Source organism: Lithobates pipiens, unplaced genomic scaffold (assembly GCF_037356315.1).
Source record: "Lithobates pipiens isolate NorthernLeopardFrog02 unplaced genomic scaffold, aLitPip1_a1.2 Scaffold_8, whole genome shotgun sequence".
Classification (NCBI taxonomy): Eukaryota; Metazoa; Chordata; class Amphibia; order Anura; family Ranidae; genus Lithobates; species Lithobates pipiens.
Window position 1 is genome coordinate 146596691 of NW_027507903.1, and position 27755 is coordinate 146624445.

Here is a 27755-nt window from a genome sequence, read left to right on the forward strand (position 1 = left end):
AGTACAGGAACTACTTTTGTGAATCTGTGTGAGGCCGACTTTGGGGGCGGTGCCATTGCTGGCAATAGCCGCCGATTTGGCATGCGAATTGACATGTCAAATCACATGTCAAATCGACCCAATGTGAATGTGGGCTGAGAAGTATGTATTAAGACTTGGCTCTACAAGATGACACTTAACTTCTCTAATGAGTACATTATCATATCTTATCATTTCCCAGACTTGGAAGATAGTTTAAATCCTTTTCGTGACATGCATATATGTCCATTGTATTTTGTATTTTTGTGTAACTTGCCAATTTCCCTTCTACTTTTTTTAGTTTCTCAACAGTATTTTATACTGATCCTAAATGCAAGATGGACACAGCTAAAATCATGTTACATTTATCCATCTACATTAGTCCTAAAAGTCCATTAGTCTATTTTTCTTACACATTCATTTTTACAATAGAGCATATTTATTGGAATTATATTTTCCTGATCTTTACAAATTATTCTTACAAACATGTCCCTGTCCCTAGCTTACACTGCACCACCATTCCGTACTTAAACCATTGTTAGTTTTACAAATATGGTGTTTTTAATTTACATTACCTCCAGTAAAAATCTGGCAGACAAGTGTGGAATATTGCGACTTTCCCTGCCTTCACAAAAATGGCTACTCTGTTTGTTTCCAACAAAATGGTAAGTTAAATTAAAGGAAACCTGTCATGAGAAAAACATAGAATCTGCCATCACTAAGCTCTTCGTTTGAAGAATGCTAGTTGCTTGGCTAATATGCTGACCTTCTTGCCTCAAAAAACCCTGGCCAATATTTGGTATATGGATAAGACGTGTACCCTTTGTATGACTTTTCTAATCTGCATACTTAAAAAGTATTTAATCAAGAGGATCAGCATAACTGTCATGCAACTGACATTTTACAGAAGTTTCAGCAAAAACAGTCCCTGTATTTCTCTTATGATGTGCCTACATTATTTCTAAATGTACCTATATCTCTATTTGCTTACACACATTTCTGTCTGCAGCAACTGCTGGACATCAAATATATGGAAATAAGGAAATGGTTGTTTATTTTTCCTAGCATAGCTGATAAATATTTGCCATCCAGGTGAATGTCTTGAGGATCATGACTAAATATTTATATACACATTTAGTCCACTGCTATTATAAGTGTGTACTCTTAGAAGAATTTTTACAGAGACCATTTATCTAATATCAAACTTGAATAAGGTGTTCATAACATAATACTGTTGACCTAGCTGTGTAGATCATTAGTATACACATATTAATCTTTTATTCCAATTGATTCATATTTGAAAGCTGCTGTGCCTCCTGTAACCAATTTCCGAGTCATAGAAGAGGGTCTTTTTGGTTTAAAAGTAGCCTGGACTCCCCCTTTGGGAAAACTGGAAGGCTACAAGATCTATATTCCACGATGTAAGTAGCACAGTAAAATAAATATACAAACATATATAAGATATATAAACATATCTGTTCTTGTGAGATTTGCTAATAATTTAACAAGTTTAGAATAATTGACAGATGGCAGTCTGGATTTATATTATCTACAAAACCATGAAAGATCTATCTGTATATTTTAAAAGAGATAATTTATATCTGTATATAAAAAAGTGTTTAATATATCTTTTTAAACGAAGTATTTAATTTGCACATTTTTCATATGATTGATTCTAATAATGAGTTTGTTATTCAAAGCATTATAGTGAACAATATTCTTTTTTAAAGTCCATGTCTACTTTTGCATTTAAATTGGCATAACACCTACTTTATATTTGTTACCATTCAATTTCCCATTGACATAAAAAAATAAAATAGGCTTATATTTTTACTGTTTATTTTTTGCTTGCTGAAAATATTATTTAGCTTCCCCTTTGGTATAATGTTAAGGAGGAGTATGGAGCGTGATTTTCATTATAATTAACCCTGCCTGCATTGTCTATTATCAGTTATAAATAGGGATGCACCGATACAATTTTTTACACAAGTACCGATACTTTTTTTTAGTACTCACCGATACTAATTACTGATACCTACCGCAACTGTTTTGTTTTAACACTTCAGCAATGGTACAAAACATTGAAAAGTTATTACAAACAAAATATATATATATATTTTTTTTAAATAAGCGCTTTTTCAATGTGAAATGTGTTAATATGTATGTATAAAAGTATTCACTAACAAAACAAACAAACAAAAAGTTTTAATTGTTTATCGTTTATAAAATAGATGCGAACAAAAGAAAAAAAGCAGGAAAATAATAATTTAATGGAGGAGAATAGGGAGTTAATTAAGGCTGATTAGAGTCAATTAAGGGTTATTAAGGGGTTAAACTGAGGAACATTTGTTCATCCCTTTGATCTGCAGATGAAAAAAACAGCAATATACAAAAAGAAACAATGTTTCTTTTTATTTTAGTGTTTCAGGGCTGAGCAATGTTGTTAATTAACATTGCAGGCTGCTTTTTTTTTTTTACAGCTTCAATTACCATACTTCTTTAACACTGGGGAGACCCACTGACAGCTCAAAGAACCGAGCCTGAAAGTATCGGTTTCAGGTATCATGCATACTAGTATCGGTACAACCCTAGTTATAAACAAGACGTTCAAGACTCATTGTCCTAACAAAGGGAACAATCTGAAGACTTGGGTGTACATTATATGTTAGTGAACTTTTAAAAACAAATTACAAATAAAAAAACAGTGTTTATACTAATTCAATTAGCTCCATGTGATAAATATTCAACACCAATTACATGAAAATACATACAAAATTACATAGAACTGAAACAAAATAAAAAGTGTCCATAGAAAAAGTGTATCCACACATTCATAGCATAGCAGTCTTCCTTAGAGGACCTTCATCCAAAAAGTCCAATTCACGAAGTGTACATGAAAATCACCTATTATCTACTATGCAATAAGATCCAACAGTAGTGAGAGATGCACCAGACCCCTGCTGTGAGCTGCTCCGTGCAGCAGTGTGAACCCAGCCTAAACGTGGCTGCCTATTCTTAACATTCTGGTGACCTAATGCAGATAATATTTATTTTAAAAACACCCACCACTTTGTCCTGTATCTTCACATTGCCATATATTCTAAGCAATAGAAACTGCTTATAGTGTCCTATGTATAAACCTGCTCCAAAAACAACTTGTAAATGAAGAAATATTTAAAAAAAGATATTTTTTGCTGCGTGAATGGGAACATATAACAAACATATAGTGGGCCTTCTCAAAATTGTTTGCAGATGTGGAAATACACTTTAAAAAAGTTCTACCTAAGAGTATGCACCAGAATGTACCTAATGCTACCTTTACTAACGACTAAAGCATCTCTGTTTACTTTCACTTTGTTAGATGGCCTGACGTTTCCTGATTTAATAGTAAAACCCTGCTGACTACTATTCCACAGTCTATTGCAACCACATCAGTAGCCTGTTTATATATTTAAACGTTGTGCCCTACCATGGTCTACTTATTTTACTATATGTCTACCAGACAGCATCTGTCTTATCGAAAACAACAGACTCTCTGTAATCACTAACGACCTATGATGCCTATGATAAGTATAGACCAATCCAGGTTGCCTAGCCTTTAGTTCACATGGTAGCACAATGTTTTATTACATTCAAAATAATATTATCATTTGACAATATTAACATGTACCCTATTTTGTATCAAGTATGAGTTTTAACTTTGGTTTGTTTTTGTTTTTTTCCTCTGACATGTTTCAATTTACGTTCATTAGCCAATAGGCCTGGATTTACATATGAGCACATTTTAAAAGGAGATGTTTTCTCACACACTATTGATAATTTAGAAGAAGACAAAGAATACACTGTCAGTATATATGCAGTATATCCACAAGGTCCAAGTGAACCTGTATCTTCAATGGGACGTACATGTAAGTGAACCAAATAACCCAGTTAGAACAGGAATGTAGAAAATATTGTGACCTACAAAGTGGTTACACTGTTTGAACATAATGCCTTATTGAATAATTGCAAACCAGTTAATGCACTCTAAAACTGTTCCTATCGGACAGGGATGCTCAACCTTTTGAAGAGCGAGGGCAACTTGGTAACTGGTTGTGGGCCACAATGAGTGGAGCAGGAGGATGACAGGTCCATGTCCACTCTGCATATGCAGAGCGGACACAGACACAGCCCACTCTGCTCTATGGGCCTGCCAATCCACCCAGATGGAAGGGGACAGATCCCCTTCTGTTTTTGTTAGCGGATCAGATTGGAGGTAGGTAGGTCGGTGTAAACGGCCACAAGTCTGTTTACATCTGTTGCTCCATAGACGTGAATGGAGGGTCCGATTGGGTGGGACAGATTGTGTCAAAGGGGCCTAAAGCTGCCCTCACACTGATGCGCTGTGGTTTACCCACATCGAGGGTGCAGTGGAGTGCACCTGTGGCTTTCCTGCAGGTTAACTGCACTTTACTATAGACTTCTATTATATCCTGGAGGTGTGGTGCACTGTATAAAAGAGCAACAACCCGCAAGCAATAACAGGAGTCTATGGCTCAGTGCAGGTAACCCTGTGCTGCACCTTGAAAGCAGCCCAGTAACCACTGCAGGAAAGATATGCCCATATATACACTGATTTTAGTAATAAACTTACAATTAATAACTGTCTTCCATTCAGGTATCTCTGACTGTTGTTGTCCCATTTGGTATCACTCCATCTGTGACAGGAGGTGGCGCTGTACAGGAAGCATGGGCTTATGCAGCTCTGCTCTGCAGACACTTGCTTCATCTACCGCCGGCTTCATTCACAACACTGATGCTCTGGGATGGCAGGTCGGCAACCCGTGATCTGGGCTTGCCAACCCTCCATCCCAGAGCAGGAGGTCGCAGGCCACATCAGAGGACTCCGTGGGCCACCTGTTGGGCACCCCTGCTATAGGAAAAAAATAGAGCTACTGAATGTGTTTACTGTCCATCTGTAACAATCTGCAGAAGTTAGTAAGCAATCATTAACAGATATTATTGTCATTTTGACACACTGCCATTAACCACTTCAACCCCAGAAGGATTTACCCCCTTCCTGACCAAACCCTTTTTTGTCATACGGCACTGAGTTGCTTTAACTAACAATTGCACGGTTATGCCACGTTGTACCCAAACAAAATTGACTTCCTTTTTTTCCCACAAATGGGGCTTTCTTTTGGTGGTATTTGATCACCTCTGCGGTTTTATTTTTTGCACTTTAAAAAAAAGCATCAATTTTGAAAAAAAAGCTATATTTTTTAATTTTTGCTATAATAAATATCCCCCCAAAAATATATAAAAAAAATAATTTCTTCCTCAGTTTAGGCCAATGCATGCTTCTTCATATTTTTGGTAAAAAAATCACAATAAGCGTATATTGATTGGTTTGCGCAAAAGTTATCGTGTCTACAAAATGGGGATAGATTTATGCCATTTTTATTATTTTTTATTATTATTATTAATGGCGGCGATCTGTGATTTTTATCATGACTGCGACATTGTGGCGGACAGATCGGACACTTTTGACACTATTTTGGGACCATTGGCATTTATAAAGTGATCAGTGCTATAAAAATGCACTGATTACTGTGTAAATGCCACTGTCAGGTAAGGAGCTAAATATTAGGGGGCTCTAACTGTAGGAGGGATGGGCTCACTAGAACATGACATAGATCACTGCTCCCAATCACTGGGAGCAGTAGATCCCTGTCATGTTGCCATACAGAACAGGGAAATGCCTTATTTACAAAGGCATCTCCCCATTCTGCCTCTTCATGCCACAATCGTGGGCCATCGGCGGACATAGAGTCCGCGGGACCCACGTGTACGCTCCTATGGCGTGTGGCGCGTGTGCGTCAGCTAGCCTCCGACGACTGAGTGACGTACGGGTACATCATTTTGCGCACCCGTCCCACTTTGACGATGTATATTGGTGTGAGCTGGTTGGCAAGTGGTTTAAAAAAAAATAATGTAACTTCTAAAAATTAAAACAGTCTTTAAAATGTTTAGGTGCACCTGTCAGTAGTTTTACAAGTTTACATGAATACCTTCTAAACATAGCACAATATACATCAGCAGTATCATTTTAAACAACCACTATATCTTTAATAATTAAAAGGTTGTCTTTGAGCTCCATTCCAGTGACTAACTCAAGGTTAAGATGATGTAAAATAGGTGTTTCCTCAATATACAATCTCCAAGTAATCAGTAATTATGAAACACATCACAAGGTAAAGGGCTGCAGCAGTGTTCTGATCAGTGTCAGACATTTGTGAACTCCACAGTGCTGACCCTGGATGGTGCCTCAGATAAAGATGGTGCCATCCATCTTGAGAGAAAAACATGATATGAAGACACTGTCAGGGGAGTACTGTGATATCTGTGAGAGGTAATATAAAATATAAAATAATATAAAATAATAAAACCTGTATTATATTTGCACTTTATTTAGTATTCATGCACTAACATGTAGTAATATATCTGACACTAGATTTATATTAACTTTCTTTTTAAATATAAGCTTATAACCTCATCTAATGGTGCTCTGCTAGTTCTTTCTTGGCCTTATTTGGTGACATCCAATGTCTACAGACTTTTTTTTATTTTTATTTCCAGTAAAGCTGGTTCCTGTAAAAAGCTTGACACTACAGAACATCACAACTGGAACAATTCAGGCTTACTGGACTAAGGTGCGAGGAGCTACTGGATATCGCCTTACTTGGTCATCTGCGGGTAGGAAAAAATACTACAATTGCTTTATGAAATTGATCTGAATTCTTATGTTGAACATACTAACTTTTTAAAGTAAAACTATACCCTTGCATGAAAATACCACATGCCAATGTATGTTATAATAATGCTTATGGCATAGATATTTTTCTGTTAAAAACTTCAGAAACACTATTTTCTTCATTTATTAAGGGACACATGGTCAGTTTCTGGACAACTAGACCATTGCCCACAGGAGAATTGGATTCTAACAAAAAAAAACTCAGTTACCCAGCCGGATTTAACTCCTTCCACTCCCATTATGCTTCAATTTTATGCCAGTGTCTTAGGAGAGTCAATGTCTTTTCTTCTCAGAAAAAAGTAAACACATTTCATCATTTCATTTGTCATTTTTGTTTTTATAAAGACAATTTTTCTTCAAATAAGATTCTATATTAGCTGTGGAGCCATAAGACCATAAAAGCAACTCCTTATAGGCTGTACCTGGTCTCTGCCATGACAAGGACATGATGTCTGCCTGTACTGTCACTGCCTGTGGTGCTCTTCAGACACCTATTATACTATATGAGTTAGCTGCAGAGTTCTTTACAGGTTCAGGGCTATAATTGGGTGTAATTCTGTTCCTAAAGAACTTTCTACTGGGATTGTTTGATGAAGGGAAAACCACTGCTGCAGTAATTTGCTAAAGGAGAAAAAAAGCTCAATAGAGAATGAGAAGAACTTCCACAAAAGCCATAAAGTCTATATGGTAAAGGAGGTACAAATTAAAAGTTCACTATAGTGATGGCTGCTGCACTTCTTCTTAGGGTATTGGATCTCCTCTATATACTGTAAAAACAAAAGGAAACAAAGGAGCCGCCATCTAAGTTTATCTATTTATTAAATGAACACTAAAAACAATTAAGATTACACTCACAGGATGGAAGAGAATTTGAGCATGTCATCAATTACAGTCTGTACATCTGTTCCAGAGGACCTATAGTCCAGTGGTGGCTTCGTAGACTCTGTATAGCACACTGCAACGGCATGGCTGCACGGTGGTAGGAACGGCAGGCAGATCTGTCATGGACTGAGTACAGCTGCTGTGTCTCCTGTGATGTAGTTGAAGTAGTGATGAAGTAGATGTAGTAGTGATGAAGTAGATGTAAAAATGTATGCTAAAGTGATTGGATCACCTCTTCAACCCCTTATGCCAAGTTTGGTACATTCAGACCAAGTTGGGTTTGTCCAGGGGAGAGAAGCTTGTGGTAATGCGCTTAAATCTCTAATGCTCATGGATTTTGCTCAATCAGCAAAAATACCAGCTTGCCTTCTCTCTGTTGATGCAGAGAAGGCTTTTGATCGTATTGGCTGGCCATTTTTGGAACAAACTTCAAATGTGTTTATTCCAAAAATGTGTTTACTCATAATCACAACAGAAACTACCCAAATGACCCTGATCAAAAGTTTACATGCCCCGGTGATTTTTACCTGATAACAAGCACACAAGTTGACATAAAGGGGTTTGAATGGCTATTAAAGGTAACCATCCTCACCTGCGATCTGTTTTCTTGTAATTTGTGTGTGTGTATAAAAGGTCAATGAGTTTCTGGATGCCTGACAGGCCCTTGCATCTTTCATCCAGTGCTGCACTAACGTTTCTGGATTCTGAGTCGTGAGGAAAGCAAAATAATTGTCAAAGGATCTGCGGAAAAAGGTAATTGAACTGTATAAAACAGGAAAGGGATACAAAAACATATCCAAGGAATTGAGAATGCCAACCAGCAGTGTTGAAACTCTAATCAAGAAGTGCAAATGAGGGGTTCTGTTGAAGCCAAACCACGGTCAGGTAGACCAACTAAAATTTCTGCCACAACTGCCAGAAAAATAGTTGAGGATGCAAAGAAAAACCCACAAATAACTTCAGGTGAAATACAGGAATCTCTGAAAACATGTGGTGTGGCTTTTTCAAGATTCACAATAAGGAGGCACTTGAAGATGGGCTGCATGGTCGAGTCGCCAGAAGAAAAGCCATTACTATGCAAATGCCACAAAGTATCCCACTTACACTACTCCAAACATTACAGGGACAAGCCTCAAACCTTCTGCCACAAAGTCCTTTGACCCCAACTATAAACACTACATTTTGAGTGGAGTCAACAAGGCCTATGATTAAAAGTACACCATTCCTACTGTGAAACACAGAGGTGGATCGCTGATGTTTTGGGGACGTGTGATCTACAAAGGCACAGGAAGTTTGTTCAAAATTGATAGCAAGATGAATGCAGTATGTTATCAAAAAATACTGGAGGAACATTTGCATTCATCAGCCAGGAAGCTGTGCATGGGACATACTTGGACATTCCAATATGACAATGATCCAAAACACAAGGCCAAGTCGACCTGTCATTGGCTACAGCAGAATAAAGCAAAGGTTCTCTGGGGAGATCTCATGACTGCCTTATTCGGTAATATAAGGTTTCCTCTGGCAGTGGCGTGGAGTCACTTCCTGTCATGGAGTAAGAAGACAAGCTGCCGACTATCTCAAATTCTAAACCAGGGAACTTTTCCATTGTTGTCAAGTCTGATTCCTATACAGCAGCAACCAATTACACATTGGTTGGAATATAGGCAGTTATCATCCTTTTTATCATCCTTTCCTTCAAGAGACATATTTAATAGAGAACTTGATACTTTTGAGTCTCTTCTTTTACAGGAAACTATACCAGACCATATTCTTTCTACAGTATATAGGGCTCTTATCTTGAAAACCTATCCACACCTTCCAGAATATACAAATATGTGGACATTAGTTTTGAATATTCAAATTAAAACAGAGGAATGGGAAAGAGAGTTTACTCTTACTCACTGTATGTCATTATTTCATTGATCACAGGGTTCATTTTTGCATATCTGGTGGGAATGTCCATCTGTCCATGATTTCTGGGATGAGATTTTTCAGCTTTATACATGTGCAACTGGGATAATTGTCCCCAATACACCACAAATTACTTTGCTATACATTTTAATGGGATCTTATAAAATCATTAAAAATGGCTTTCTTAGGCATTGGCTGACAGCAGCAAGAATGGTCATACCATGCCACTGGCGATCAGCTTATGCCCCACCTTTGATTGAGTGGGTCATGGAGATAGACCATTATTTGGGCAAGGGTGTATGTAGGGGGTTTGCATATGTTTATGAATAATATGTTTTATGTGATGTATATTTCTTTAGCAAAGTATGTTTTAATATTTTTTGTATTGTAAAATTATATGAAAATTTCAATAAAATTTGTTTGAAAGTTTGAAATTTGAATTTGAAAAAAAAAATACACATGTTAGAAGGAAGGTCTAATGCATAAGCCACTGGGTTGATCCTAAAGAGAATACAGAAAGGCCCAATATACCATGGTGCCAGGTTATGAGATGACAGCCAGACCATCTCCCCAACCTGATAGGAAGGCGCAGTTAGGCATTTGGAGTCAGCATGGAGTCTATACCTATCATTGGAATGTCGCAGGGACACTTGCACCTGCACTCAAGTGAAATGGAGATCATGGAGATGCTCCTCTTTGCAGGAATTCTTTAAAGGAACAGATGTGTCAGGCAACATAAATGGTTGGATACCATAATTCGCCATAAATGGAGACAATTGGGAAGTGGCATTGACGACACTATTGTGAGCAAACTCTGCCCAAGGTAAGAGGTCTGACCAGTTGTTATGGTGATCAGTATTATAGCAATGTAGGAACTTCTCCAAGGCTTGGTTGGCTCTTTCTGCTGCCCCATTGGACTGTGGGTAATACTCAGAGAGGGAAAGCTGAATTCCCAACTGTGCACAATTTGCTCGCCAAACCTGGACACAAACTGGCTACCCCTTTCCAAGATGATATCCTTGGGTAGCCCATGTAACTGAAAGAATGGGTGCTCTGGGTGTTGGGTAGCTCCAGGATAAAATCCATAGACAAGTCGGTCCAAGGCCTTTCTGTTGGGTATGGGTTGCAGGAGGCCCACTGGAAGGTGTTGTGGGGCTTTTCTCTGAGCACATACGGAACAAGTGGCAAGGCAGTTACATCAGCGTGGAGACTAGGCCACCAGAATTGTTGAGAAATAGACCAGATGAGCTGATTCTTCCTTGAGTGACCAGCTGCCTTGGGACAATGGTATGTCTGGAGCAAAGCAGTGCGGAGATTCTCAGGGACAAAGCAGCAGTCACAAGGTTTTTCAGGAGGAGAATGGATCTGAGCCACAAAAATTCTTTCACCCAAAGGTAAAGTGAGACTAGTGCGAATAGTGGCTATAATGCGATCTGGGGGTGTCACAGGAGTAGGAAACCGACTCCATCTTGGAGGAGGAGAAAAACTATTGTGACAATGCATCAGCCTTTACATTCTTAGTACTGGGTAAGAATGAGACTATGAAATTGAAGCTTGACAGAAAAATATCCCATCGTGCCCTTCTGGGAGGCATTTAGCCTCAGACAAGAATATGAGATTCTTATGGTCAGTAAAAATGAAAACCGGCACAGAGGTACCCTTGAGGAGATGCCTCCATTATTTAAGTGCTAAAAGGATAGCTAGCAATTCTCTGTCCCCAATCTTGTAATTGCATTCTGCAGAAGAAAATTTCTTAGAAAAGTAGCCACAAGGATGCATAGTGCTCTCAGAAGTAGAGCGTTGAGAGTGAAGGGCGCTTGCTGCAGTCTCAGACGCATCATCCTCAAGAATGAAGGGTAACGTAAGATCAGGATGTGTCAACACAGGAGCTGAACAAAGGCCACCTTGAGAAACTCAAAGGCTTTAATGGAATTCAGAGACCAATTCTGTGTGTTGCCATACTTCCTGGTCATATAAGTCAGGGGTTTTACCAGAGAAGAAAAGTTATAAATACATTTCCGATAATAATTGGCAAAGGTAAGAAAACGTTGTAGAGGACGTAGACCTATGGGAAGAGGCCAGTGTACAACTGCAGATAGTTTCTCTGGGTCCATCGAAAAACTGGCAGTAGAGAAGACATAACCCCCTTTTCCAACTTACAATACAGGTTAAAATGCAGTTTGGGAGGCTATAATGGACTTTAATGGTACCACATACCAACTGACAGTAGACAGTCATAATTAAAATGTTGAAAAAAGTTTAATACAAAAGTATACATATATAACATTCGGCCTTTACATATTAAAATCAATAGTGATCATTAAGCAAATATTAGTTTCACTTGTACAGTCACACTACAATGTGACAACTATAACATGGTTACCATCTGTATACAGGTTGCTACATACAGGTTATTATCTCTCAACCTCTGTAGCACATGGGTGACATCTGTGTTGTGGCTCTCTGGGGATTTTGAATATATAAGAATATTGTCGAGATAAATCACCACACATTGCTGCAATATATCTTGGAGGACATTGTTGATAAATTCATGAAAAACTGCAGGAGCATTGCAGAGACTAAATGGCATTACGAGGTATTCGTAATGTCCGGTCCTAGTATTAAACGCAGTTTTCCATTTGTTGCCCTCCTTGATCCTTACGAGATTGTATGCCCCTCTCAAATCGAGCTTCGAGAAATACGTTGTTCCCCTGAGAGGTCAAATATTTCCATAATCGATAGAATAAGGTAAGCATTCTTAATCATGATCCTGATGCGATTGAGACCCCTATAATCCATACAAGGTCTTAGTTCACCACTCTTCTTTTTCACAAAGAAGAAGCCAGCACTGGTAGGAGATGAGGATTTATGCATGAACCTGTGAGAAAGTGAATCTGCAACATAGTTCTCCATGGCTTTATCCTCTGAGAAAAACAAAGGGTAGACTCGGCCACGAGGGGGCTGGGCACAAGGCTGAAGGTCAATTGCGCAATCATATGACTGGTTTCAAGGCAAAATACCGGCTTGACCTTTGTCAAAGACATGGCTACATTTTCAGTACTTCTCATGCAGGGAGGAGAGTGAAGAGGTGCACAAGACCTTAACCGCTTTCTGAAAATGTTTTACTGTATTGTGGCAACCGGGAAAGAACCTCAGCACAATGCCAATCAAAAGAGGGGTTGTGCCTCTGTAACCAAGGATAACCAATTACCATTAGGTAATGAGGTGAGGAAATGACTTGGAATTGTATTATCTCATGGTGAAGAGCCCTTACGGCCATGGTCAATGGAGCAGTCTTAAGAGTCACATGGGCAGGTTGTAAAGGTCTCCCATCGATAGCCTCAATGGCAAGTGGAGTGACACAAAGCTGCAGTGGAATTGAGCACTTAGACACAAAGGCACTATCTATGAACAGGCCTGCAGCACCAGAATCCATTAGAGCCTGTGTATGGACAACTCAGACCAAGAAAGGGTAACTGGAACTAGAGGCTTATCCTTCAGGAGAACTGGGGACACAAAAACGCCACCTAAGGTCTGTCCCCTACAGAACCTCAGGTGCAGGGTTTTTCCCAGATGGGTAGGACAAGACTTCAATAAGTGAACTGCCTGGCCACAATAAAGGCACAATCTCTCCCTCCTTCTAAAGGCCCTTTCCTCTGCAGAGAGATGTTTGAAGCCCAACTGCATGGGTTTTACTTCACTGGCGGACTCGGTACCAGGAGGCATGGGAGGTGAGATAGGCAAGGGTGAGAATGCAAAGCTCGGAGCCAAACGTACAGTAGGCTTCCGCAAGTGCTCCTTAAAGGAAGGTCTCCCTTGGAGTCTGGAATCAATGAGAATGGCAGACGTGATTAACTTCTCCAAAACTTAAAGAGACTTCTGACTACTGTAAACACCCCTAGATCCCCTTTTTCTCTTCAGTTTTCTTTCTGAATTGAGCCACATTTGTACAGAGGTGACCAAAAGAGGGGGAAATGAATCTGTAAACAATGTAAGAGTAATTATAAACACAGGTTTCATAATCATGAGTGATTGGTCATTGCTTACACATAATAAAACAAAGAAGGAAAGCTATCGGTGTAACAATATTTACTTTTTAGTCATAGAATATCTGTCATTCTGCATGGCTATTATCAAGTAATTGAAAAACCAACACCAAAAACCCTGCAAGAAAGTGCAAGAAAGTGTGCAAACTTTTGTTTTAAAATTATAGAGCTCAGGTGCATTTTCTGTGGAGGTGTCAAATAGGTGGCACACAACTACAATGTAGTAACATCAAAAGATAATACATTTCAAAATTAGTACCATTAGTACCATTTAAAAAAAAAAAATTCTATCTATGTAATTGCCATTGAGATTCATGTTTTCTGTTTGTCTTAGTGGCCATTGGTTATGATTTTTTCCAGGATACAATCTTGTCACCAAAGATGACACCTGGTAACTTTTATGCTTTCATATATATTGCTGCCTGCTGATGAAAGAAGATGTTTTTACAGAAATGTGTACAGATTTTGTTTAAGGGAATAATAATCATTTTTTTGACCCATACAGAGGGATATGACCAAAATATTAACCTGGCAGATAGCTATACTCAGTATATGATTCAAGGGCTGCGCACAGACATGGAATATACTGTAACTATCAATCCCATCTTTGTAGACGTTGAAGGGCCTGTTCTTGCTGCTAAAGCAACAACCTGTAAGTATTTTAAGTGTACATTTTATAATCCAATGTGATGCATTCACAACAATTGTGATAGTGGGCTCCATTCACAGATCTTATGCAGTATTTAGGTGTTTTCTAAAATACCGCATGCGATCCTGAAAATGTAAATTTATTATTATTTATTATGTGATATATTTACCTGGTTGTTAGGAGCAGACAGCCGCCGCGTCTTTAACAACCAATTAGTCATCAGCTGTCAGTGGGGTTGTCGCTGACAGCTGAAAGTAAAAAAAACTATTGCCGGCAATTAAAAATTGGGAAAAAATGAAACCCATACCAAACAGTTATCTGCGCATGGGAGGGGACAAGCGAGTGCCCCCCTCTAAACCATACCAAGCCACATGCCCTCAACATGCCCCTGCCCCAATTCACCTTGTCATGTCCCCATGTTGATGGCCTCTTCCCTGCATGGCTGTCACGTACCTTAAGGCAAAGCCCGGAATGCAGGGAGCGGCCTCTCGTAGACCTCTGACTCGGGAGGTCCTGGTAGTGATGACAGGGGCTCGGGAGCACAGAGGAGCACAAGTGCCTGACTGGATGGTTGATGTAGGAAGCAGCGGACCGTTGATGGTGGGAGGTGTCCTGTAGTCCAGCAGCGGAGTGCAGGTGATGGTAAGGTACAGCAGACAGCGGGAGGTTTCCTGTAGTCCGACAGCAGAGTGCAAGTGGCCGCAGGATACAGCGGACAACGGGAGGAGTTCTGTAGTCCAACAGCAGGTGCAGGTGCAAACAGGATATAGCGGGTAGTGGAAGAAGTCCTGTAGTCCGCAGCAAGAGATAAGAGGCAACAGGGCACAGAGGAAACAACAGCCGGGTACGGTCGTGGACTGGGAGGTGTCCTGTAGTCCAGCAGCGGTAAACAGGAAACTGGCAGGTAACAGAGTAGTACAACGGTCCAGGTCAGGCATAGGCGAGCAGATCAGGTACAGAAACGAAATCCAGAAGAGTAGTCGGGTACAAAGCCAAAAGTCAGGGGCAGGCAGCAAACAGCGAAGTCAGGAACAAGCCGGGTTCAATACGGATCAGGATACGGATCAGGTGAATTCAGATACAGGATACCAGAGTACACGGGAACGCTGTTGATCGGGCAGCAAGGCAGTAAAGCAAGGATCCACTTTAAATAGCGCTATTGGCGCCAATTGCGGCAAACGGCCGCGCGCGCTCCCACGTGCGCGCGCACGCGTGCACCGCCGACCGCGATAACACTCTTCTTACCGCACAGAAGATCTTCTGCGTCTTACGCCTCTCGGATGCCGGTGAGAAGGATCTTCCTGACATTGCCCCCCTCCAATGGGCAGCCTCCGGATGCCCAACTGGGACATCTTACCCGGGTGAGATCTCTTGAAGGCCAGAACCAACCTCTTGGCGTGGATACCAGTCTCTGGTTCCCAGGAGTTCTCTTCTGGCCCACCACCCCCAGACCAATGGCCAGACCGAACGAACAAACCAGACCCTCGAGCAATATTTGCGATGTTATTCTTCCTTTTCGCAAGACGATTGGGTATCCCTTTTACCACTTGCCGAGTTCACCTACAACAACTCCGTTCATTCGGCAACTAATCAATCTCCCTTTTTTGCGAACTATGGTTTTCACCCTCTGTTCTTATCAAACAACATTCCAGAATGTACGGTTCCGGCGGCTCAAGAAACTTTGAACTTTGTCTGCACCAATAACAAGCTGCTTCAAGAGACGATGGCAAGGACCCAAGAACGCAACAAGGCGGTTTTTGACAAAAAGAGGAGAGGGGAGCTCGATCTAAAACCCTGGGATTTAGTCTGGCTGCCCGATACTATCACGTACCTTAAGGCAGAGCCCGGAATGCAGAGAGCGGCCTCTCGTAGACCTCTGACTCGGGAGGCCCTGGTAGTGATGACAGGGGCTCGGGAGCACAGAGGAGCACAAGTGCCTGACTGGATGGTTGATGTAGGAAGCAGCAGACCGTTGATGGTGGGAGGTGTCCTGTAGTCCAGCAGCGGAGTGCAGGTGATGGTAAAGTATAGCAGACAGCGGGAGGATTCCTGTAGTCTGACAGCAGAGTGCAAGTGGCCGCAGGATACAATGGACAACGGGAGGAGTTCTGTAGTCCAACAGCGGGTGCAGGTGCAAACAGGATATAGCGGGTAGTGGAAGAAGTCCTGTAGTCCGCAGCAAGAGATAAGAGGCAACAGGGCACAGAGGAAACAACAGCCGGGTACGGTGGTGGACTGGGAGGTGTCCTGTAGTCCAGCAGCGGTAAACAGGAGACTGGCAGGTAACGGAGTAGTACAACGGTCCAGGTCAGGCACAGGCGAGCAGATCAGGTACAGAAAAGAAATCCAGAAGAGTAGTCGGGTACAAAGCCAAAAGTCGGGGGCAGGCAGCAAACAGCGAAGTCAGGAACAAGCCGGGTTCAATACGGATCAGGATACGGATCAGGTGAATTCAGATACAGGATACCAGAGTACACAGGAACACTGTTGATCGGGCAGCAAGGCAGTAAAGCAAGGATCCACTTTAAATAGCACTACTGGCGCCAATTGCGTCAAACAGCCGCGCGCGCACCGCCGACCGCGATAACGCTCTTCTTACCGCACAGAAGATCTTCTGCGTCTTACGCCGCTCGGATGCTGGTGAGAAGGTTCTTTCTGACAATGGCAGCCATATGCTCCTTAACTACAATGGCAGTTACTGGTTGTTAAGGATGCCGGCAACCAGCTAGTGCCAGCCTGTGGTAAGGACGCCGGCTACCCGCAGCGGTAAATTACCATAGGCATTCATAACCAAAATACTGCATGACTTCATAAAATACTTAGTAGTGTTTTTAGTGAATGTTAAAACGCTTTGAAAAAGGCTATGAGGTATCATACTCAGATGCGTTAAGATACCACTTTGTGAATGGAGCCCAGTGTGACTTATGGAAATCTATAACTGTGTCTTTACACCAAAGAGTAAGTGTACCTATGTGATTAAAATAAACATTAAGTTTAACTAAATGCTAGTTTAGAAACTAACATTAAAACATCCCTACAGTGTAATCGCCTAATAATTTAATCAATAATCCATTTACAAAGACTACATTTGAAATGGGAAAGTCTTACCTCCATTCACTTCCATTGTTGTGCACTCATGCTTGAGACGTGTGCATTCGAAATACATCCATGATTTACATGCCAGCAACTACAGTACTGCACCTTGGCACAAGGGCACATAAGTAAAGTGAGGGGGTGGTGTTTTAGATGGTAAATCCTCCTCTCCCACCTCTCAAGTTCACATTACAGATTGTGCATAGATAACCCATGCTTTGCAAATTAGTTTGAAAGTCTCATCGGGTGTGCGTTGCAACTCTCACTTGTAGTGTAGGGATGAACACTCAGAGGTTAACATGCTCCTCTTAAAGGGCTGATGCCACCAGGGGACAAGAGCTATGGATAGGCTTTGATTTGATTTTAGGATTTGAGTGAGTGGGGAAGATTCAATAAATGGGGATGGAAGAGAAAGGGATATTGTGATGCAAACAATAGATTTAAAGCAAAAATGCCTTTACATGCACTTTAATTTTTATATTAATCCATGACCTGGTAAAGCATCTTTTCTGGATTAACCATATAAAACTATTAATTTTCAGTTACACTTTTTCAAAATATCTCTTGGATAACTGATATTAAAAAAGGTAATTACAGGATAATTAATGCACCAGGAAATAATTGTTAATAATTAAATATTTGGCCTTTCTGTCAAGATTATGTCTTCAGTAACTACAGTAACATAACTACATAACCCATATGTTTAATTCATTCTTAGCAAAAGGTACTAGTACAAGTTTGTGAACAACATACATACATTTATTTATTCATTTATTTATTTTTTATTATTGTATTTTTATGAATTTTTTTATGAATTTTGCTAACTTATTGATTTTTCTAGTGGCCTCAAGTTCAGTTCAAAGTCTTAAAGTGAGCACAGTATCTATCAATACAGCAGTTGTCACATGGAATGCAGTCCCTGGTGCTACTGGATATAGGATAGCATATGGTCCAACACCAGGTAATGGATATACATAGAATACATTATTTATAATACAGAAAATTATAATATAGCTAATCTTTATTTGTATAAGTTAGTCGTATCATATGCTATATATGTATAGTAATCATGCACTGCCATTATCATGGAGAGGCATGGCCTGCTGTTGCTAATTTCGTTCTAAATATGGAATAATCCTATATGGGATAATCCTTGTCTAGGTCAACTAAATAAGCTGTCTGACTTTGTAGGATGGAAGAAGGCTGGTATAGTACTCCTACATCAGTTATATGAAGGGGATGTTTTGTTATCTTTTAATACACTTAAAGAACGCTACCAGTTATCGAATAATAATAACTTCTACCAATATCTTCAAATACGTCATGCACTACAAAGTCAGACCTTTAAACATGTTAAATTGTAATATAACTGCTCTAAGATTTTATCTAAGGCCATTTCTACATCTTGTATGAAATGAGGGTTAATAGGAGACCTTTATTCTGCCTTACAAATTGAAGATAGTACCCGAATACAGGCAAATAGTTTCACTAGTTGGCAAAAGGATATAGAACCTTTGGATTGAGAGGAATGGGCTTGTGCGCTGAAGGCACTACCTGAGGTCTCTCTATCACCATCCCAAAGGCTGACACAACTTTTTATTTTACAGGACTCGCTATACTCCACAAAAGCTTTATGCCTGGGGAAAATCTATAACACCGCTATGCCCTTCATGTGCCCTGGCCAATGGTTCTCTCATTCACATACTTTGGCAGTGTCCCAAACTTTATTGTTATTGAGAAAGAGTGTTTATAACTCTAAATTCAGTATGCACAACTGAAGTGGTGGGGACTCCCAAACTTGCCCCTTTGCTAATAATCTCTGATGGAATATTACCAAATGAGATGCATATTATGTGGACTAGGTCCCAACATTTAGCACGTAAACGCATTCTACAAAAATGGACCTCTCCTATACCCCTCATAAACAGTGGTGTGAAAAACTTAATTATATATTAAAAAAGAGAAATGTTCGCGTATAAACATAAGGGATCCCCCCAAAAAATTGAAAAAATATGGTCCTATTGGATAGATCCCAGTAACCTTTTATATAATGCTCTATTTAGTGCTTCAGAGGAATTAAATAAAATTCAAGTAAATGATTTCAGGGTTAAATAGGAAGGAAATTCGTTTGCTGAAGATAGTTGATGGGAGCCGCCTTGTGGGAGCTGCTATAGCTTGGTTTCGCAGACTACAATGAATGGTGTCTATTAACCAGGGTTAACAAAGTCAATACATAATATATCTCTAGGTCTATATTTTGTCTATTCTAAGTATAAGATTTTATGTTGAGCCCGAGAGGCGCCATGTTTGTTTGTTTTTGTTTTGTTTTTTTATGGATTTCGTTTAGTTTAATTTGATTGAAATTATGTAAGTTAATGCATATTGTGGAGAGCTTTTTTGGGGTTGTCCCTACAATGATGAATATGTGTTTTGTATTTATATGTATTTTAAATGTGTTTTTGTATTTAATCACTTATGGACCGCCCACCGTCATTTTACGTTGCTACTTTGAAAAGGGATATCGTTGTTATGGCAGCAGTTAGCTGCCATAAACCTGGTATCCTCTTCTTCAGCGGGTGGTCTGCTTTCAGATAAAAGTGCTCTCTGCAGTGGCTTGGTATGGAGACGAGTGAGGGGAAAATGTAGAATTTTTTAAGCCTCGCCTATGGAGATTTTTAAGGGTAAAAGTTTGTCGCCATTCCACGAGCGGGAGCAATTTTGAAGTGTGACATGTTGTGTATCATTTTCAAACGGGGTAACATTATCTTTCACAACATTATCTTTCACAATATAAAAAAAAATTGGGCTAACTTTACTGTTGTCTTATTTTTTAATTCAAAAAAGTGTGTTTTTTTAAAAAAAAGTGCGCTTGCAAGACCGTTGCGCAAATACGGTGTGGCAAAAAGTATTGCAACAACCGCCATTTTATTCTCTAGAGTGTTATAAAAAAAATATAATGTTTGGGGGTTCTAAGTCATTTTCTGGCAAAAAAAAAAAAAAACAAATCTCAGAAAGAGGCTTGGTCCTTAAATGGTTAATGTTAATAAAAAAATTACTTTATTATGAAAAATATATATATAAATTGGTATAAAGTTAGTGGTAGGACTACAGATACCAGGGTGCCTTGGCGGGGCCTGTAGCTTACGCATGTATTTGCAAAAATGTGCAGACTAAACCCCTGGTTTTAACTCATACTGTTAATTTGGTTGTCATAAGGCTGGTCGGTAAGTGAGCTTGGAATTTTCCTTAGATTTTTCCTTGGCCTTTTTATAACATATGTTGCCCTCCAATGCTCCTTTCTGCAAAGGCAATTTATGGGTGGGGGCAGTGGATTACCTTTTTGTAACCAGCCTTCAGCCCCTTAACCTTGGTAACAATGATTAAAGCTGACAAAGGAGGTGGTTGTAAAGTTGTAAACTGCAGGTAGGACAGAGCCCCTTGGGATTGATCAATATTTTTCCACTGAATTGCTTATAATATTGTAATATTCTAAATTTCCTTCCTTGCTTCAATGTCAACCTGTACATGGTTTACATCTGCACACATTTTAGTGTCAATTTCACCTTTATTATGTGTAACAATTGGAAAAATTACAAATCACTACAAAATTCTTTTAACATTAATAATTAACACATCACATTTTACTTTTCCTTAACTGCTTAGAGTTTTTTGGCAGAGACCGTCCACGCCAGCTTGCACTGAACAGTACGCTTACATCTTTTGAGCTGAAGAACCTGGCACACAACACAGAGTATGTCATCTCATTATATGTGCTCTTTGGTTCTGCTGTGGGACCAGGCATCTCCACCACTGCCAGAACATGTAAGTATAATTGATCATTCAGATAACTAGGTTGTCCTGTAAAATACACAACAGTGGCACATATTTCAAAGTGTTGTTCTTTTCAAGATGTAAAAAAAATCATCTATAAAAAAAAAAAAAATGCATTTACTTGTTTTTTTTTAGGAGCCCGGAAAGCATTGCACCAGTGATTGTCAGATCATGAATGTAAGGCAGAACTCCGGCAGACTTTCAGTGTAAGCTGTCTACTTGTACATTGTATGGCAGGCAGTTTCACACTGACATGCAGACTCAATTAAGTATCACAGCGCTTAACAATGCCATGATAGTTCATTGAAAACTACAAGTTGACAGCCACAAAGAATGAATTCTGTAAATGAATGACGTAGCCACGTGGGCGGAGCCCCACACAGCAGCACTCTGTTTAAAAAGTGACAGCTGGTACGGGGAACTTCTGCTGGTACTGCTGTCACACAGAGAAAGTGGATTGCTGAGCAGCTGCAGGATTGGGAACATGTCACATGTTCCACCCTAAAAACAGGTGGAACAAGGAACATATTCCAGATGGTGAACTTATCCTTTAAACTCATTGCTTTTGAGACCGGTGTTTTTTTTTTTTTTCACTGAGCTAGCTGAGCTGCTGACATTTTTTCTTCTTAATGAATGTTCTAGTTCCTCCCTCTTACTGTCATATAGGCCTAGCCACAGCACTCACCCACTGCTAAATGTGGACTTTTCTGCTTTTTTTATTTCTTTGTTCCTTGTATGTGCTTAGAACCTAATTGTTAAACTTGGCTTGTCATATAGATTATATGTTTCCATCTTTTTCTTAACCACCTCAATACTGGGCACTTTTACCCCCTTGCTGCTCAGACTAATTTTCAGCTTTCATTGCTCTCACACTTTGAATGACAACTCAGTCATGCAACACTGTTCCCATACAGTATGAATTTGTTATAATTTGTTCACACAAATATGGCTTTCTTTTTGTGGTATTTAATCACCACTGGGTTTTCTATTTTTTGCACTATAAACAATAAAAGATTTAAAATTTTGAAAAAAATTCTTATTGTAGGACTGACCCCCCAAGGAGTGGCTGATTTTATTGGGCTTACCGTTACCTTCCTCACCTCGTGTGCATCTAGGGGTTTCTCGAAGTAGATGGCCCAAAAACTGCAGAGACTGATGCCAGATCCACTTGAAGGGATTTTTATTTGCGAAAAATAGTTAACAACAGAGTCTCTTGACATAGGGTTAGGTAGGGAAAATTCAGGTACTCTTAGAGCTAGTGTAAAAAAGTCTCTCGTATCAGCAAATCCAGAGAATAGCCATTCATAGCTGGATTTGCAACCAACAGGGTGCTCAGATCAAGAACAAGTCTCTGCCACAGACTTTATGTAGGTCACCTTGGTAAACTGAAAACTTGTAGAGCCCTCGCATGGTACCAGTATCTTGCAGCCGGTCCGGCGATACCACACCAGATCGGATTCACTTGGGTCTTTTAACTTGTCCAGGCTCTTGTTGAGAAGCCAACCTTTGTGTGGCCTTCTCCCAAAGAGTCCTCCCCTGGATACCTTCACAGTTGCTGGGCCTCTCCATTAACCGAGACGGCACTGGATCACCTCCGAATCTTTCCTTCAGTTTCTGCGCCTTGGGCTAGCCAGTCCCGAGACATAAAATTGGGTGCATCCGCACCCCCGGCCATGGAAGTCCTGGGAGCTGGTCAGGAGGATCAGGAACATCAGCCAGAAACCACTTCTGGACCGGAAACCCGATACACTTGACATCGGCACCTTAAGTACCCTCTCCCAGGAAGCACAGCAAGAGTGACACTTCCACTGGGCTGGTTCCGAGAGAGAATAATCTTAATGCACCCAACTAGACTGTGTTCCAATACCTGCCAAAAGTGACAGTGCCACCCATGGCCAGGCAGAATTCCCTGCAGTCCAGTCAGATTAGTGCTGAGGTCAAAATTTAGAACAATTAAACCCAAAACCAAACTGCGGTTTAAGGGTAAAGTTAAATGACAAAAACACATAGCACGTGCTCTTTAGAAGCCAACACTACATTCATTTTTGTTATAAAATGTTGCAAAATAAGTACATTTTCTTCATAAGTTTTGACCAAAATTTATACTGCTATATTTCTTTGGCAAAAAAAAGCCTGAATCAGTGTATATTATTTGGTCTGCGTGAAAGTTATAGAGTCTACAAGCTATGGTGCCAATTACTGAAAATTGATCACACCTGATGTACTACCTGATCCACTGACTCTCATTTTTTGAGGCCCTAACATGCTAGGAGAGTATAAATATTTCCCAAATTACCCATTTTTGGAAAGTAGAAAGTCCAGTTTATTTAGTAAGAGGCATGGTGAGTTTTTGGAAGTTGTAATTGTTTCTCATAATTGTTTTTTCTCCAAAATATTGTTTATTGAATCTTAACAATACAATATGGAAGTGTATACATAAAGGATAGTACATAACAGCAATAAATTGTACAATATTGTGAAACATCAACTTGTCGAAAGCTCGATAAATGGTTGTTACGATACAACTGGAGGTTAACAACTGAGAGTAACCAGTAAATCAATGGTAGAAAAATACTATCCATAAACTTGGATATGAAGGAGGAGGGAGGAAGTAGGAGATGAAGTGGGGAAAAAGGGTGGTGGAAGTGAGAAGTGGGGGGGGGGGAGGAAGGGAGGAAGGGAGATGCTAGTTGGATTTGGGTAGGAGAAGGATAGAGAAGTAGAGAGAGAGTAATGGTTGAGAGAAAAGGGATAGGAGAGGAGAATGAGGGTGAGAAGGAGAACACAGGAATACATAGGAGTACAGGAGATTATCATTTAGTACTCTTTGGATAAATTATGGGTGTTGTTTATGATACCATTGTACCCAGGGTAGCCAAAGCTCTTGTATCTTGGGGAAGGAAGGTTTACTTCTCGAGAGGACTAGTTCATAAAAATAGTGGTTGTGTATTAGTGAGATGACTTCTGTGCTGCATGGAGTTTCTGGAGATTTCCATTTCCTGGCTATGAGTAGTTTAGTTGCTAGGAGTACATGGGAGGTGATGAGCCTCCCATGAGTTTGGTAGGATCGTCTCTATGGTTAAACTTATAATGCCAAGTTGGGGCATTAATGTTATGGGTAATTGCAATATGTTTTGTAAGATAAGCTCTATATCCACCCATAATTGCTTGATAGATGGGCAAGTTCACATGATGTGTAGGAGAGAACCTATTTGGTTGCACCCTCTCCAACATAGAGGGAAGGATGATGTGTGGAATTTCGCTATCCTAAGGGGCGTTAAGTACCATCTCATTGTGGTTTTATGTGCCACTTCCCAAAGCGAGGTGAAGTTAGTGGCTTTCTAAGTTGCATTTATAGCTGTCTGCCACTGTAGGTCAGTGAACTGTTCATGGAGATCGTGCTCCCAGTCAATGATGGGTTTAGATTTTTGAAACATAGTTTTCTCTTGCAGTGAAGAGTAAAGTAGGGAAGTACCTTTAGAGTGTGTATTGGCTGCGAAAAGGTAGTTCCAAACCTTTATAGGGAGTGTAATTTCTAAGTGAGGGTGTGCTGCCAAGCAGGATCTTAGTCTGAGGTAAGTGAAGTAATCTGTCATGGGTGCGTCAAGTTCCTTCTGTATTTGTGAGATGGATTTCTCAAATATCATGGAGCGAAGAGCTGTTACATGGGGTGTCTGTAAAGCTAACTAGGCGGGTACTTGCAGGTCTGGGGAGAGATATGTGTGTGTAGTCAATGGGATTTGGACTGTTTTGGTCGGTAGGTGGGGCCATTTGAGATTGTGTAAAGTCTTCCAGGCTTTAACAGAAGCTCTAATGATAGGAGAATAGTGGTTGGTGTATGCGTGGTTGGTGAGAGTGCTAAATAGCCAGTCCCTAATATTGTTTCCTGGTGTTAGAGTGTTCTCTATATCCCCCCAAATGGTAGTGGGTTTGGCCATTAGCCAATCTTTTAGTTGTGTTAGTATTGTGGCTAAATAGTAGTCCTTTATGTCAGTGTAGCCCATACCTCCCCTAGTCCTGTGAGGACACTATGTTTACTTCTGGGTTTCTTCCCTTGCCATATGTAATGCGATATTATAGACTGAAGAGAGTGAATATAAGAGTTAGATATAGGTAGCGCCATTGTTCTGAAGATATATAGAAGTTTGGGGAGCACCAGCATTTTAAATGCTGCAAGTCTTCCTGACCATGAAATTCATGTTTGGATAGATTGACTGTTTCTCTAAGAAGCATTTGTTTGAGCTTGGCGTAGTTTGCTGCGAAGAGCCCTTTTGAGGATTTGGTGAGTGTAATACCCAGGTAAGGGATTCCTTCGTCTGCCCAGAGATATGGGAATTTATTTCTAAGTAAGTTGCTGGTGACTGCATCAAGCCCCAAGTCCAGGATATAAGACTTATGCTCATTTAATTTATAATATGATATGGTACTAAATCCGTTTAACAATTGTTGTACCGAAGCCAGGGAGGAAAAGGGGTTGGTGATCATGATGACTACGTCGTCTGCGAATAGATTCATTTTATGCCCAGAGGAAACCACTTTAATGCTAGTGATTGATGAGTTTCTTCTGATATGTTCAGCTAGTGGTTCCATTAGAAGATTAAAAATCAGTGATGCTAAAAGCTTTGGATAGCATTCCCGAATTAAAAACTTGGGCATTTGGTGTAGAATACAATGCAAGGATGGGTGACAGGATAGGTCCCTGGAAACCAAATTTGCAGAGGGATGCCTTAAGATATGACCAGTGGACTCTATTGAACCCCTTCTCTGCATCCAAAGAAAGGAGCACAGAAGGCGTTTGAGATGTTTCAGCTGTGTGTATCAAGTTGATTAGTCTGCGTGTGGCATCAAAAGTTTGTCTTCCCAGGGTGAAACCTGATTGATCTTTATGGATCAACATGGGCATGAGGTTTAATAATCTTGTGGCAATGAGTTTTGCATATAATTTAGTATCAAGGTTTAGAAGTGATATGGGTCGAAAATTTTGTGGGGAGGTAGGTTCCTTCCCCAGCTTCGGTATCATGGTGATTAATGCACTGAACATTTCTCAAGGAAAGGAGGAGGAGGCAGCATCATTATAGACTTTAGTCAGGTAGGGTGCGAGTTTGTTGCTAAACCTTTTTTAATATTCGCCTCTGAGACTATCTGGTCCAGGTGATTTGTTAGGCGGTAGTGCTGCTATGATTGGGAGAAGTTCTTCAGATGTGAAAGGAGCGTTAAGGGTTTGCTATGGCTTGGGGTTCTAGTAATTTTTTCTGTGAAGTAAGGTGATATAGGAATGGAATGTTAGATTTGGAATAGTGACCTTTAATTTTGTCGGCCATGACTTTCCCTGCTTTATTGCCAGTAGAGTAGTGTGTGGCTCTGGAGCGTATTTGAGCTTTTTCGTAGGTGTCTAGCAGGTATGATCTTAATTCTTGTCTAAGAGTGGAGGATCTGAGCACTAGCTCTCCAAATTGGTGAGTGAGCCTTGGATGGGGTGTCTGTCGTTGTTATAGTAATGGGCGCATGATCTGACTATGTTGTAGTGGAGATCTGGGAATCTGATATGTTGGGTAGCAGCCATTTGTCTACTAAGAAGAGATCAATCCTTGTGTAAGAATTGTGGTAGGGGGGAGAAGAAGGAGTATTCACACTCTCCAGACGTCGTATAAGTCCTTGGCTCTAGTGAAAGTACCTAGTGGCGATGGCTGTCTGGATTTGTGGGACGAGGTGTCCATGGAAATATCCGGTACCAGGTTAAAATCACCACAGACAAGGAGATGACCATGTCGGAAAGAGTCAATCTTTGTCATCAACTTCTTCAAGAATTTTATCTGATTGGAATTGGGAGCGTATATGTTCACTAACGTGTATCTTACGTTATTCAAGGTGCAGTCTAGGGCCAAAAATCTTCCTTCCACATCTATCATGCTGTCATGCAAGGTAAACGAACCAGATTTTTTAATGGCTATCAGCACGCCATTTTTCTTTCGTGGCCCAGAGGCTTTGAATACGTGAGTGAAGTGGATGTTTGAGCATTGGGGTTCTGCTGTGTTTATAAAATGAGTCTCTTACATACAACCACTTTGCTATTGGAGCCACATAGATTTTCTCTTAGCTGGATGATTTAAGCCTTTGGAGTTGATAGAAAGGAATTTTGGCATCTTGTATATAGGTTTGTGTGAACAATGTAAAGAAAATGTCACTTACAGTTAGCGGTGATGGACGTGTCTTTCAAAGAGGCGCTGAGAGGTTTCCCTGGTGGTTCAGCTGATCTTGAAGGGGTGAGGTTGGAGTTCCGTTATAGGGTGTTTCCTGTGTTCTCAGATTCAAAAGGGGTACAAGAAAAAGGGTTAAGTGAAAGTAGCACAGGTAGGAGCAACAATGGGGCTGAGAAGGTTAGAATCAGCAGTAAATTTAGGACTGCTGGTGGTCGTGAGGGTAAAAGTTTGTGTGCTGTCAGCTACGGGCAGGCACCGAGACAAAGCAAGGTACAGTAGAGTTCACTATGTGTGTAAGATATGTGTGTACACTAATCAGGCGTTAAAGT

General features: G+C 40.3%; 1 protein-coding gene across 1 annotated transcript in view; it reads left to right on the forward strand.

Annotated features, from left to right (window-relative positions):
• The window catches only part of LOC143960916 (uncharacterized), a 614677-nt gene that overhangs the window by 133174 nt on the left and 453748 nt on the right, over positions 1–27755 (forward strand). Inside the window, exons 10-15 of the mRNA XM_077469935.1 lie at positions 1323–1439; positions 3771–3926; positions 6637–6753; positions 14159–14305; positions 18237–18356; positions 21059–21217. Coding sequence (XP_077326061.1) covers positions 1323–1439; positions 3771–3926; positions 6637–6753; positions 14159–14305; positions 18237–18356; positions 21059–21217 — 816 coding nt within the window. The remainder of the gene's footprint in view (positions 1–1322; positions 1440–3770; positions 3927–6636; positions 6754–14158; positions 14306–18236; positions 18357–21058; positions 21218–27755) is intronic.